The sequence below is a fragment of the Harpegnathos saltator genome, unplaced genomic scaffold, assembly GCF_003227715.2.
Source record: "Harpegnathos saltator strain DR-91 unplaced genomic scaffold, Hsal_v8.6 scaffold7, whole genome shotgun sequence".
NCBI lineage: Eukaryota > Metazoa > Arthropoda > Insecta > Hymenoptera > Formicidae > Harpegnathos > Harpegnathos saltator.
Window position 1 is genome coordinate 878,525 of NW_020230537.1, and position 13,016 is coordinate 891,540.

Genomic DNA, 13,016 nt, shown 5'->3' on the forward strand with positions numbered 1-13,016 from the left:
AAACACTTGTGTCGGTACTTAAGAGATCGTTAGATTTTTGCAATTATTTCCGATACACACAATGCCAGGGAAAAATAGAATCATACTTGTAATATTTATTTTTTTAAAAAAGCAGTAGCCAAAGAGATGTGTTTTTCTCTTTCGGCACTGATTTTATCATTTTTTGTAGCACTGCGATTTTTTTAGGGAAGGAAATAACTATACGTCCTACGGCATAAACGTTATTTATGCATAATTATCAATGTTTAATTTGCAAATTTTCTTTTTTTATGGATACGTGTATGTACATATGCTGTATATATATGTATATATACAGGGGTTTTCCCAACTCTTTCAAGAAGATTTTCTTCTAATTTATAATTTTGCATTTTTCGTTTTTAATCCTTGACCGTATATTGTACATACAAAATCCGAGATGCGATGCGAGAAGCTGCAGAATCGTTTTGCGGGAGCGGGGTCGGTTTTTGAGGAATGTATCGTGGTCCAGTGGGAAATTATAAAATCGCACACAAGCAGTAGTTGACCGAGTGGATTTCTTTTCTGTGGAAATCGAGAAAAGAGAGGATGTGAATGAAAGAGAAATAGAGAATGCGAGTGTGAGTGTATGAGAAAGAGAAAATGAGGGAGAAAGAGAAGAAGAAGAAGAAGAAGAAGAAGAAGAAGAAGAAGAAGAAGAAGAAGAAGAAAAAGAAAAAGAAGAAGAAGAAGAAAGATGAAAATACTCTCCGTGGATATGACTGTACAGCGTATTAACTTGTCCGGAGGTACATATATCGAAGATCCTTTTTCAAAAAAAAAAAAACTGAAGTATTAAGGATTGCATATTGTACATAAACAAGACATATTTTCTATATAAGGGACGTCGCTCGGTAAAGGTCGATGGCTCGAAAAAATACTGCAATATTATGATAATTCTTTCAAGCGATAGGATAGCCTTTAATCGTTTTATGTAATGTAATGATAGAAAAAGGATCTGGCAGAATAAAAGTGAAAGTTCTGTATTTAAACATTCTGTCGGTGTACGTTCATTCACATGCGCACACGACACATACACACACACACACACACACACACACACAACATACACGTACACACACACACATCATCCATTAGCTCAAATCTTTGGACAAGTTTGCCATATATTCCTGGAAGTTGCAGGTAAATTTCTTACTTAAATTTGAGACCTCTCACGCGAAGGAGAATGTCTCGGGTTAAAAAGTCTGATTATATAAAGGTAGCTTGAACAAGTTCGATTAATCGTCCCATCATTCGCCGGTGTAATTGGCTTCGATTTCATAATGCGACTTCCATAATGCGACGGAGAGATGAACTGTAATATATAGTGATTAACGAGTAGAATGCAATTCGCCGTGTATAACCGAGCGTACATCTATTAGCCCATCGCTCCTGCAAGTATCAGATTTCTCGGAGTGGATAACGCAATCGTGCGTTGACGCGAGAATTTACATTCCTTCGTTTCACTTGAATTCGCCGTAAATATATATATATATATGCCTGTGTGTAAGAGAGCCCCGGCTGCGCTACTTATACGCATCTTGAGAAACGTTTCTCACCGCGGCGCGTGCATCAAGTACTTTCCGAAGCATCGGCGCCTTCGCCCTCAGCCTCTTTCCGTTGACTTTCCACTTCCTGCAGTTAAGATAAACGAAACATTAATTAAGCGTTAACGAATGTAGGATAATACTGGAGTAAGCCGCCAAGTGTCGTCGCATGCATTTTCCTCAGTCAGGGCTAAAAGAGGGAGAGAGGAAGAACCGCGTACCCTCTGAATAATATTCAACAATGACACGTTGTCGCCTGACCGGAAGAACTCGCCGATCTCTTGCGGAATGCAAAAGTGCGTGGACATCTTCGGTTGAATGCCCACTTTTTCCCCGATGAATCGAAATTCCGGTGTGCCGTTCGTATGTTCTTGTAACTCCTGGTATGTGAAAAGCGTTTGCTCCGTGGACGCTTCGTCGATCGGCCCGAAGTCCACAATTTTCACGCGATCCTCACGTCGAACGACGTCGATGGAATCTGCAAGAGAGATCAACCTTGCGGAGGCGGCGAATATACACGCATATGTCGCTCGTGAACGAGCGAGACAATTACATGAGAATTCCGATATCGTTAATGAACCTTGGTAGGACGCTACTCACAGTTACGCAGCGGAAATCTGCCTTTAATGCGCTCCAAAAAGAAACTCTCGATGTCTGTCTGTATACTATATTTTTCTGACTCATAGGACTTGTGGTACTGCGATATGTCTCTTTGACTTATAGCTGCATAAGATGCAATTTGTTATCGCGAAAGTTGACTTTGTAACAACAGGCAGAGACGCGAAAAAGAGCAGTTGATATTGAATAAAATTTAATAGTTGATGAAAGAAAGTGCGGGAGTTGATAAATTACCAATCAGCTCATTGTCCACGACGAAGCAGCGGAATTCTGTACATGGGTCGATATCTTGCCATTGCTTCAGCACCAAGTAGAATGATAGGGGATTCTTGTGATCTTGCAGAGTCCTTGCAGTGTTCAAGTCCTTGGCAATCCTGTCGGAACTCTTCAGTAGCAAATAGACTTCTTCTAATGTCTTACATTTGAGAGTCCTCGTCGGAACAATCCACATTGCATCCTGCAAGATGATTGCGAGCAATCATATATTTATAAATTATTCAGTTCAATTTGACAGTTTCTTGAAGTGAGACTGTTAATATAATTCAATACAATAAGAAACAAAGTTAATTAAATTAAACAAAAAATATTTTTCATCTATAGCTCCATTTTGTGAAAAATATGCATGAAAATAGATTAGCTTAATTTGTAAAGCATCATTAACAGCTTTTATATTGTATATTTCATATATATTCTATGTATTTACTAAAAAATATAGACTTGACGAATGCCCTTTTACAAGTGAGTACATTGCAATATAATGTATTATAGAAAAAAGTCTACCATAGGTGAACTCCAGTTGCTCTTGATGAATATCGCTTCATATTCATCTAATATATCTTGTATTTTTTGACTGAATATGGGAAATGTCGGTTGACAGTCCATCATCTGTAACGATATTTAAACAAATCCTTACAATTTCTCTGTTTAATTTTATGCCGCTTGCGTAGATGGTCTAATGAATAGAATCAACAAATACCTCATTCTCACTGGTTACCGGTGAACCATCACTCCATTCAGAGTCTTTTAGCGATGATCTCGTCGTCTCGAGCGGCAACATGAACTTGTCGTGTTCCAAATATTTCAAAATATCATCGGGAACATGAAGAATCGTAGCCTTCAAGGAATCTTCTTTGAATATTGGGTACCAACAGGAAAAGGAACATGCCGATTTCAAACCGCTAACCATGTTTCTAAACTCTGTACCTTATATTTGCTGTAAATATAACAAAAATATACTCGGTCGATTTGTTTTTACGCATAGAAGAAGGTTCCGAGAGTTAACTTTATTGCTCGTCACCGGGAAAAGAGTTTCTCTGATAGAGAACTGTCGAAGGTTAAATCAGTGGCGCATTGAAGGTTATGTTATGTTATCGATGATAAAACGTGAAACAATGCGAGATACACGTACTATATGATAGATGTACGTGCATATAGCAAAATTTCGCAACTTTCTATATAAAACGAGCTCCACTGCGCCGGCTAATGCAAAAGAAAAATCAATTTATCTTAACAGAAATTTTGTAGGGCTCGTTAAAGTTTGGGAGCTTGTCTTAAAATTTTTCGTCAAAATTCTTTAGTCCGTTATATAAAACTACATATAACTAATATCTTACATAATATACTAACTTATAAGATGGTAGGTCATATTCAACAACACAAAGTAATGGTACAAGATGTACAAAATAACTTTGTATTTATTTTCCCAAATATGAAATTCTACCCTAACATTGTACTTTTCTCCTGAAAGAACAACCTTCAGTTAATCGAGCTTTTCCACCTGTTGGGGTGCATAATATTGTGCGACATCCATCGCATTCCACTGGTCTTTGTGCATGGGAAAATATTGTTTTGATTGCGTAGCAACCAGGACACTTGACGTCCATGAAGTAACTGTTAGGCTTTTGTACAAGCCTCTTCAGTTTATGCTTTCGTTTTTCTTCAATGGGGCTTGGATGAAGGAAATCTCTAGCTAACGGCATCCTACAAAATAAATTAATTTTTAAAAAAGTATTCTCTTTTATAGACGCTTCTATTACATTCATATATTCAATTACATTTGTCAAAATAAAAACATATGCGCGACATTGCGGCATAATCTTACAGCGTATAAATATTAATACTCAGTGCTCAAAAGAATAAGATAAATAATAATTTTTAACACTCCAGTAAATTTTTAACACTTGGATAAAAATATTCAGTTCAACGGTCTTACCTGATATTTTCATTAAGAAATATACTCAGTCAGTTTGTTTTTGAGTGTAGAAAATTCCAAAAATTGGAATTACGTGTCAGTAGAACGAGTTTTTTAAGCGGAGAAACAATGGCGTATTTGAGGTTAGGAATCTCACACCACGAGCAATAAAGAACTCAATGTGTTGTGTATATGTAACACACTTAGATGCACACCATTTGGCTCGACATGGGACCATAGACATAGGAATATAGGGACAAAGCATAGAGTTGCGGCGGATAAAGCCCTAAACAGAATGCCAGGCAACAGGCAATGAGAATAAAAATAGACCAATCACAATCGACTATTACAAGAATAATCTATTGCGATTGGTCTATTTTTATTCTTATTGCCTGTTGCCTGGCATTGTGTTTAGGGCTTAACCATTGTGGGACGGTGCGGCGAGGTAAACTGTGCCCAAATCTAATTGGTGGTTGTGCCGTGTGTAAATACTTGATATATACATAAATGTATATGTGTATGAAGTTGTGTGTGAGTGAAATTATGAAAAAAAAGACACATGCATAACCTCTGCAAAATACTGTCAGTGTAAATAGTTCTTATCATTTTGTTACATTTACTTTTTGCCAGTGACAGCCAAGTCGTTGCATCACACACTCTGAATATGCGCACTATTGTAGCCAATGAAACTTAAGCCCTAAACATAATGCCAGGCAACAGGCAATAAGAATAAAAATAGACCAATCACAATAGATTATTCTTGTAATAGTCGATGGTGATTGGTCTATTTTTATTCTTATTGCCTGTTGTCTGGCATTGGCTGCGTTCAACAAAACAAAGGGTGCATTCAGTACTACAACCGCTCACTGAGCGCTAAGTGAACTCTTGCATCTGATTGGTGTATATTTTTAAGTCTAAAGGAATATACCAATCAAATGTAAAAGCTCATTGAGCGCTCAGTAAGCGGTTGTAGTACCAATGTGATCGGTGAGGACTTAGTGATTCTCGCTCCTGATTGGTAAATACTTTTGGGTCTATAAATAATCTAAAAGAATGCTCCAATCACAGACAATAATCACTAAACGCTCACTGATCATTGGCTGCATTCAGCAGACTCAACAGTTGAACATTACTAGATTTTCCATTGAATCTCGCTCCTGATTGGTAAATACTTCTAGGTCTATGAAAAATCTAAAAGAATGCTCCAATCATAGACAATAATCACTAAGCGCTCTCTGATCACTTTGTTCTACTGAACGTAGCCATTGTGTTTAGGGCTTTAGGCATAGTCGCCCCCCGCATTTCAGCACAACTCCCCTCGCCTATCTTATGGGCTTATGCTCTGTCCCTATATTCCTATGTCGGCTGTGTTCCAATATTCACTGCCAGTATTGAAAATGTATACTTTGTGTCACATATATTATAGATTTTCAGTACTGGCAGTGAATATCAGAACGCAGCCATCTATGCATGGGACATGGTGCACTACCAACTAAAGGTAAAAAAGTATAACCTAAAGCTAACTTTTCATGTATCAGATATCTCCAAAGTCCCTATTTGCTTTGAGCATTCTAAAGCCAGCGGCACACGGTGCTTGTTTTCGTGCTGGATTGCTTGCTGGATGAAAATACTGCGTTCTGATTGGTACATTTCCGAAGATGGATGGAAATGCACCAATCAGAACGCAGTATTTTCATCCAGCAAGCAATCTAGCACGAAAACAAGCACCGTGTGCCGCTGGCTTAATATTCTCTATCCGACAGCCAATCAGCATTTCTGATAAATATATCATACGACGCATGAAATATCAGCTTCATATTTTAAGTTTTGTCTGGCTTTGTCACACCATTGTGATAAAGTCCTTTTCGTACTAGCATCAGCAATTATTTCGTAAATAATTCTTATAAAAAGACGTAAATCAGATATTTACCATGTTTAACATGATTAAAGTATGTCGCACGCTCGGAAGATGTGTTAATATTCTCCGATTAATAGATATAAAAATGAATCATTTTGAAAACCGAACTATGTTCAGGAGATTACATTCAGGGAGCGATGCATACAACAAAAAGTTAGACTTGTATCGACAATTATATGCAAAAATATTAGCATGCGGCCCCATAACACTTGCTGAGTATATGAAGGAAATCTTGATCCATCCTACCGCAGGTTATTACATGACTAGAGATGTTTTTGGTCAGAAAGGAGATTTCACAACTTCTCCAGAAATCAGCCAACTTTTTGGAGAAGTATGTAACTTTTGCCATTAGATTAATTTCATGTACAATTATATTTTTACTTGAATCAGAAAGAAATTGCCACACAAAAGGAGACTATGTTAACTGTTATTGATAGATCATAGCGATCTGGATAATCAATGAATGGAGAAAAATTACCAACGGACCTGTTCAACTTGTGGAATTGGGTCCAGGAAGAGGTACTCTAATCAATGATATCTTACGGGTATATTTGTATATTTTCATTTTTCTAAGTCAATTATGTGATAAGAATTTTATAAAATATCTATTCTATAGGTATTTAAAAAGTTGAATCTTTTGGATAAGGTATCAGTTCATTTGGTTGAAATTAGCCCTGTTCTATCTCAGCTTCAAGCAGAAAAATTATGCACAGAAAGCAGAAACAACGAATCAATAGCCGATGCAAATGAAAAATCATCAGTAACCTATTACAAAGAAGGTATCGCAAAAAATGGAGGAGTAAAGATGTATTGGTATTATTCTATCAACGATGTACCTAGAAATTTCAGTATATTTGTTGCACATGAGTTCTTTGATGCCTTGCCAATACATAAATTTCAGGTAAAAACAGGATATTTACATTAATATCAACATGTAAAATGCAGAAAGTCATTCTCACATAAATTGCAATTCTTGATTTCAGAAAACTGATAAAGGTTGGAGAGAAGTTTTAGTAGACATAGTACAAGAAACAAATGAAGAGAGGTTTCGATATGTGCTTTCACAAACAGTGACAGCAGCTTGCAAAGTGTATCTACCTGTAAGCATTTAATTTTATATTATCATAAATTTTAGCTTACATTATATAAACAATTGATACATATGACAGAAACAATATCTCTTTCAGCCAAATGAGAAAAGAGATCATGTGGAGATAAGTCCACAGTGTTTAGTTATAATGGACTACATGTCCCAGTTTTTATGGGAATGTGGAGGATTTGCATTAGTTATTGATTATGGTCATGAAAGGGAAAAAAGTGATACATTTCGTGCATTCTATCAACATAAATTGCATGATCCCTTGTTGAGGCCTGGAACTGCAGATTTGACTGCTGATGTTGACTTCTTATTAATGAAAGAAATTGCACAGAAAAATAATAGATTAATCACATTTGGTCCTGTGACACAAAGAAGATTCTTGAGGAATCTTGGCATTGATTTACGGTTAAAAATACTTTTGCAAAATACTACCAGTATTCAAAAGCAGCAAATTGAGTCAGGATATCACATGATAACTGACAAAGATAAAATGGGAAATTGTTTTAAGGTGTTAACTCTTTTCCCATTTGTTTTAAAGGATCATTTAACAAAATGGCCAGTAGTAGGATTTGAGGATGAGGTAAAGGCAATAGACAAAGCAGATTCATCAAATTAAATTAAAATATTAAATTTAGGTGGTTTTTATTTGTATATTAAAGAGCTATAGAATATCTTCAAATAGGATCCTATACACAAGTTTATACAAGTACAAACAATATCATTAAATATTTTATCCTTGCAAAATATTACATTTTTTCCACATTTCTGTGAACTCCAACACCTTTACTCTTTGCTCATCAAAGCTTTGTTTTCTTGGTTTCCGCCATAAATTACAATCTAAATCCAACATCCCACCTATCACCTCCTACGATTGAAGAAACATAATTTCAATGTATTCATTTACATTTACTTGTAAAACCATAAAACATGTTTTTCTATTAATAATAGGAACAATTCCTTGGTTGCATAAGTCTCACCTCGGCGAAATTCTTCGGAAACATTTCCTCGTCCTCGATTACATGAGCATAACCAGGATGTGAAGCGAACTCTATCATAAAGTATGATAGACCATTTGGTACAGCATGTCGTATATTTTTGTTCTTTAAATCAATAATTTTTTTGTTCATTGACCATTCGGTTTCACACTCCAACAATGCTTTCTACAAATAGAACGCCGAAAAATATATATAGATGCATCATACGTAGATATTCTATTATATGTGCAATACATTTATATAAATGACGTTTTAATAATATCACGCATATTATTAAAATTTCTCTAAAAATAAAATTTCACCATTATGTAGATATATTACAATAAAATGATATACCTTAAAATACATTGGTGCTGACTCGCCAATGTCCTTAGGTAAAGGGATGCATTCTAACTGCATATGCGAAAACCTGTGTCTCTTTTTATATACTTCAAAAAATATCGGATAAAGATCTTCGTTCGTGAACATTGTCGTTAATTTTCCCTTCAATTCCTGCAAAAGTATAAGGAAAATTGATAATTATTTCTTTGATATACCAAATTTTATATATTAAAAAAAACTATAATGATTATAATTATAATTACCTTTAAATTTTCCCATACGTCCTCGTCCAATTGCAATTGACAAGTTATGTGTTGTATAGGCGTCAATATACAGTGACCTGTAGTTAAAGAATCGCAAGCGGGTAAACTTAAACAAATCATGGAATCTACTGTAACAATCATATGCTTCAGCATATTTTTCGAGTCGGGGCACCACCAACAGTTATCCAGGCGCTTGGATAAATTCTTATGTTCTCTAATCGCAAGTGCACGATCTCGTTTATCATCCTTCGCTTCCAAATTCGTTCGCGCGATTTGTTGCTCGAACATATCGTCCATATAATCTGCACTCTGCAAGAATGAGAACTGTAGAAAACGTGTTTTCGACGCTAACAGCACGAAATTGAGTTCGTCAGCTTACCTTAGAAGCGTACTTGGTAAACATCGCCTCATCTTCATCCGCTGATCTTCCTTTCTCTCGTTGAAACTACGATGGAAAAATTTACAAAGAATTACTAGATATTTCTCTAGATATCAACTTGTCTGATTACTTACCATTTCTTGTAAGGAATATTTATCATCATCAGCGAAATAACGCATTCTCTCGCCGGATACATGTGTCTCCGTAATTTTCTTCCTTCTATGACCTTCCGTGGATTGTTTATACTGACTTCTAGGTTGAATTGGTCTTTCAATACCTAAAACAAAATTCGGCATATAGTCATAATATAAAAATCCTTTACTTTTCTATGCAAAAAAACGCATACCTTTTGCATCTATTCTTGTAAGAATCACAGTTTCTTTCTGTACAATAGCTTTGTTAGTGGCAGCAAGTTTTCTAGCTTGCTCTAATTGTTCCTTGAATTGAGTTGCCAATTCCTAGAGAAATTAAATCATTCGAGTAAACATAGAATTATATACAGGATGTCCATTTTAACTTTCGCATTAAAAAATCTCAAAAACTATGAAAGATATTAAAAGAAGCTAAAACACGTTTTCCATGATTTCGAAGGGGAAAGAGAATGGCATGATCAGTTTTTTATTTGGAGGGCATTTTCAAGGTCAGTTGAAGGTCAACTTAATTTTTTAAAATAGAAAGCCCAATTTTTTATTATATCTTATTTTTCTATCAATTAATTTTGACAACTTTTGTCTGAAACATTTTTTTATTTGCTTAATATTTTTTGAAATATTTAAGGAAAACTTGCTAACTTTTTCAACATTTAACTTACGATATCTCGCTAACTATTCGTCGAGGGAAAAAATAGTATTAGATTTTTTTACTTTATTTACTATCAAGAATATATTACTATAATAGTACCCTAACTTTTGTTAACTTATCGACCTTTGGAAATTTCAAAATTATTAAATTAACAAGAGTTAGGGCACTATTATAGTAATATATTCTTGATAGTAAATAAAGTAAAAAAATCTAATACTATTTTTTCCCTCGACGAATAGTTAGCGAGATATCGTAAGTTAAATGTTGAAAAAGTTAGCAAGTTTTCCTTAAATATTTCAAAAAATATTAAGCAAATAAAAAAATGTTTCAGACAAAAGTTGTCAAAATTAATTGATAGAAAAATAAGATATAATAAAAAATTGGGCTTTCTATTTTAAAAAATTAAGTTGACCTTCAACTGACCTTGAAAATGCCCTCCAAATAAAAAACTGATCATGCCATTCTCTTTTCCCTTCGAAATCATGGAAAACGTGTTTCAGCTTCTTTTAATATCTTTCATAATTTTCGAGATTTTTTAATGCGAAAGTTAAAATGGACATCCTGTATATAACGGATATAAGAAAATTAAATGACAGTTAATCAAATAACATGATAAAGTAGCAAAGCATACCTCATCACCCATTATTTCAGCTTTGATAATTTTTGCGCCCAACTTATTCATTTCTGCTTCTGACAAAATATCTGTATTTTCTTTTTTATCAACCTCTTTTGTATCACTGATCCTATCTGGAATGGTTTCTTTCAGTCTAGATGAGGATGATTCAGATTCATATTTTCTATCATCTTTATCTTTCTTCCAATTTTTTACACGACTGCTGCTAGATATATGCGCAGCCAGCTGATAATAATCGTCATTTTCTTTAGGTTTATGATACATTTGTTTTTGTCTTGTGCTCTGTGATGAGTAGTGTGTACTATGCTTTCTATTTCGCTCTCTGCTTCTAGATCTGGATCTGGATTTAGATCTCGATTTTGATCTTGAGTGGTTTTTTCTTCTTGAACTAGAGGCCCTCCATGAACTTTTGTTGCTATCGTTATGTGATTTCTTATGATAGGAATTTTCTTGTTCAGAATTCGATATTCTTTCTGCTTTAGCTATCATCATTTGTATAGTTTCCAGTGACTGAATAAAAACATTTTAATTTTAAATAACTTTAACAATTCTTCGTTAATTATTAATTATAACTATAACTCTTTTAATTAACTTACACCCCAGCGTTCTGCAGCTACTTCCTCTAGACTTCTACCATCCCTAAGAGCTTGTTCCTTGGCACGACGAAAACTTTTTTTTAACCAATTTGCATCAAGATTTGACTGATTATCAAACCTTCCTGCGCTACTTTGAGGTAATCCGTTGCCTCCATCCTTCCAGTATGGATTCAATTCTCTATCACTTTGTCCTGGTTTATCCAGAAATATTCTTGTTTTGTCTTCTTCCTTTGTATCAGATTTCTGTTTTGCTATTTCAGATTTAGATGTACATGGAAGAAAACTTTCTATATTCATCCATTCATCTCTTTTGGACTGTTTTTCTTGTGCTTTGCTAATTGGATTTTCAATAACATATGGAGAAGTTTGATTTTCATTAGTTTTTTCCACCCATTCCAATGTATCACTGCCAGAGCTCTCCTATGAAATATATCACATAATTTTATGATTATGGTAAGAAATAAAATTAGTCTGAAATATTAATGAAATTGAAAGATATTAAACTCTTATAGATTAAGAGCTCAATTATTTTATATTCTGTTTTGAAAAATGAAGCAAACAATGACACAATGTTAACATAAAATATTGAAACTAGAGTTCAATTTTGAAATTTGTTAGACAATGTTGGGGAAGATTTAATTAAAAATTAGGTTTTCTTCTCTAATGGCAAATCAAAATTAAAGTTTTTAATACCCACACTGCTTGAAGATGATGTCGAATATTTCCTCTTTTTTTTATATTTCTTCTTTTCCTTTTTGGTAGCTTGCCTTTTCTTAGATTTGGATTTCTTAGATTTTTTATTCAGATGTGGAACAGAGTCTTCATTGTGGTTTGTTTTTATGCACTCGTTATTGTACATTGTGAAAACGCAAATTAGAGTAGAAAATCTATATTAGGATGTCTTGATAACACACTCGCTCTTTCAAATGACAATTATTTATGTATTATAAACCCGTGTTAAACTTTTCAGCTTTCCGATATCAAAAAAAGGAGTAAAAATAATAGGTTATATTTATTTACACCTTTAGAGCAGATCAGTGAGTGCAAAAAGTTCTCGCAACATGACAGTCTTAAGCCGGTTCCACACGGACGCTCAATCAGCACTCATAAGACAGGAGGGAGGTGAACTACGTTCACCATTTTCCAGCGATACTCAAAGTACTCATCAGGCACTTGTAATTCTGGATACAGAAATCGTTATTAATAGCTTGGGTACCCATCATGGAACCTGTCGGAATCAATTCCGATCGGAATAATTCCGTTTCCCCTAGAAAAAACAATAGAAATGTAGGAAATAACGGAATAAATTCGATCGGAATCGATTCCGACGAGTTCCATAATAGGTACCCTATTCGTTTTGTCTGCATCGCTGCATTAAGTTAAAGTGAGACAAACGTAGGTTTTCTCACTTCACAACTTACTGCACCAGTTCAGCAGTGCAGATAAAACGAACAAGCCTAATAATATTTTCGAGTCTGTTCATTTTAGTTGAACTAGTGGTACGCTAAAACTTTGTTCTTGTTCTTTTCAATTCAAATTTATATATTAGTTTTATTCTAGTAGTAAAAAGTGCAATCTTTTTCAGCTAAAAAGAACAGTCCTCGACTTTTCGTTTTATACATTTATGCATCTCCTGCAT

The 13,016-nt window shown here is 34.6% G+C and overlaps 4 protein-coding genes across 6 annotated transcripts; 1 reads left to right on the forward strand and 3 right to left on the reverse strand.

Annotated features, from left to right (window-relative positions):
* Positions 1-827: 827 nt before the first annotated feature.
* Positions 828-3,577, reverse strand: LOC105189701 (cell division cycle protein 123 homolog). 2 transcript variants are annotated; one of them, XM_011151973.3, is made up of 6 exons: positions 3,157-3,576; positions 2,961-3,065; positions 2,415-2,637; positions 2,163-2,285; positions 1,784-2,040; positions 828-1,650 (listed from the first exon to the last, which is right to left on the reverse strand). In XM_011151973.3, exons 1-6 carry the CDS (start codon positions 3,364-3,366, stop codon positions 1,588-1,590), a joined length of 981 nt encoding a protein of 326 aa, XP_011150275.1. In that variant the 5' UTR covers positions 3,367-3,576; the 3' UTR covers positions 828-1,587. The 2 variants fall into 2 exon arrangements, with proteins under 2 accessions (XP_011150275.1, XP_011150279.1); XM_011151977.3 differs by lacking the exon at positions 2,163-2,285 and having other exon boundaries at positions 3,157-3,577.
* Positions 3,578-3,841: 264 nt separating this feature from the next.
* LOC109504460 (40S ribosomal protein S27-like) lies at positions 3,842-4,617 on the reverse strand. The gene is made up of 2 exons (XM_019844447.2): positions 4,393-4,617; positions 3,842-4,160 (listed from the first exon to the last, which is right to left on the reverse strand). The coding sequence occupies exon 2, from the start codon at positions 4,157-4,159 to the stop codon at positions 3,902-3,904; it is 258 nt and encodes an 85-aa protein (XP_019700006.1). The 5' UTR covers position 4,160; positions 4,393-4,617; the 3' UTR covers positions 3,842-3,901.
* A 1,595-nt stretch (positions 4,618-6,212) lies between these two features.
* Positions 6,213-8,021, forward strand: LOC105189704 (protein arginine methyltransferase NDUFAF7 homolog, mitochondrial). Of its 2 annotated transcripts, none has more exons than XM_025305534.1 (5): positions 6,213-6,620; positions 6,727-6,834; positions 6,906-7,190; positions 7,273-7,389; positions 7,477-8,021. In XM_025305534.1, exons 1-5 carry the CDS (start codon positions 6,303-6,305, stop codon positions 8,002-8,004), a joined length of 1,356 nt encoding a protein of 451 aa, XP_025161319.1. In that variant the 5' UTR covers positions 6,213-6,302; the 3' UTR covers positions 8,005-8,021. The 2 variants fall into 2 exon arrangements, with proteins under 2 accessions (XP_025161319.1, XP_025161320.1); XM_025305535.1 differs by having other exon boundaries at positions 6,978-7,190.
* Positions 8,022-8,028: 7 nt separating this feature from the next.
* On the reverse strand, positions 8,029-12,697 carry LOC105189703 (CWF19-like protein 2). The gene is made up of 10 exons (XM_011151978.3): positions 12,075-12,697; positions 11,378-11,797; positions 10,779-11,291; positions 9,693-9,804; positions 9,481-9,623; positions 9,347-9,412; positions 8,968-9,276; positions 8,720-8,875; positions 8,366-8,548; positions 8,029-8,253 (listed from the first exon to the last, which is right to left on the reverse strand). The coding sequence occupies exons 1-10, from the start codon at positions 12,234-12,236 to the stop codon at positions 8,119-8,121; spliced, it is 2,199 nt and encodes a 732-aa protein (XP_011150280.1). The 5' UTR covers positions 12,237-12,697; the 3' UTR covers positions 8,029-8,118.
* Between the last annotated feature and the right edge of the window lie 319 nt (positions 12,698-13,016).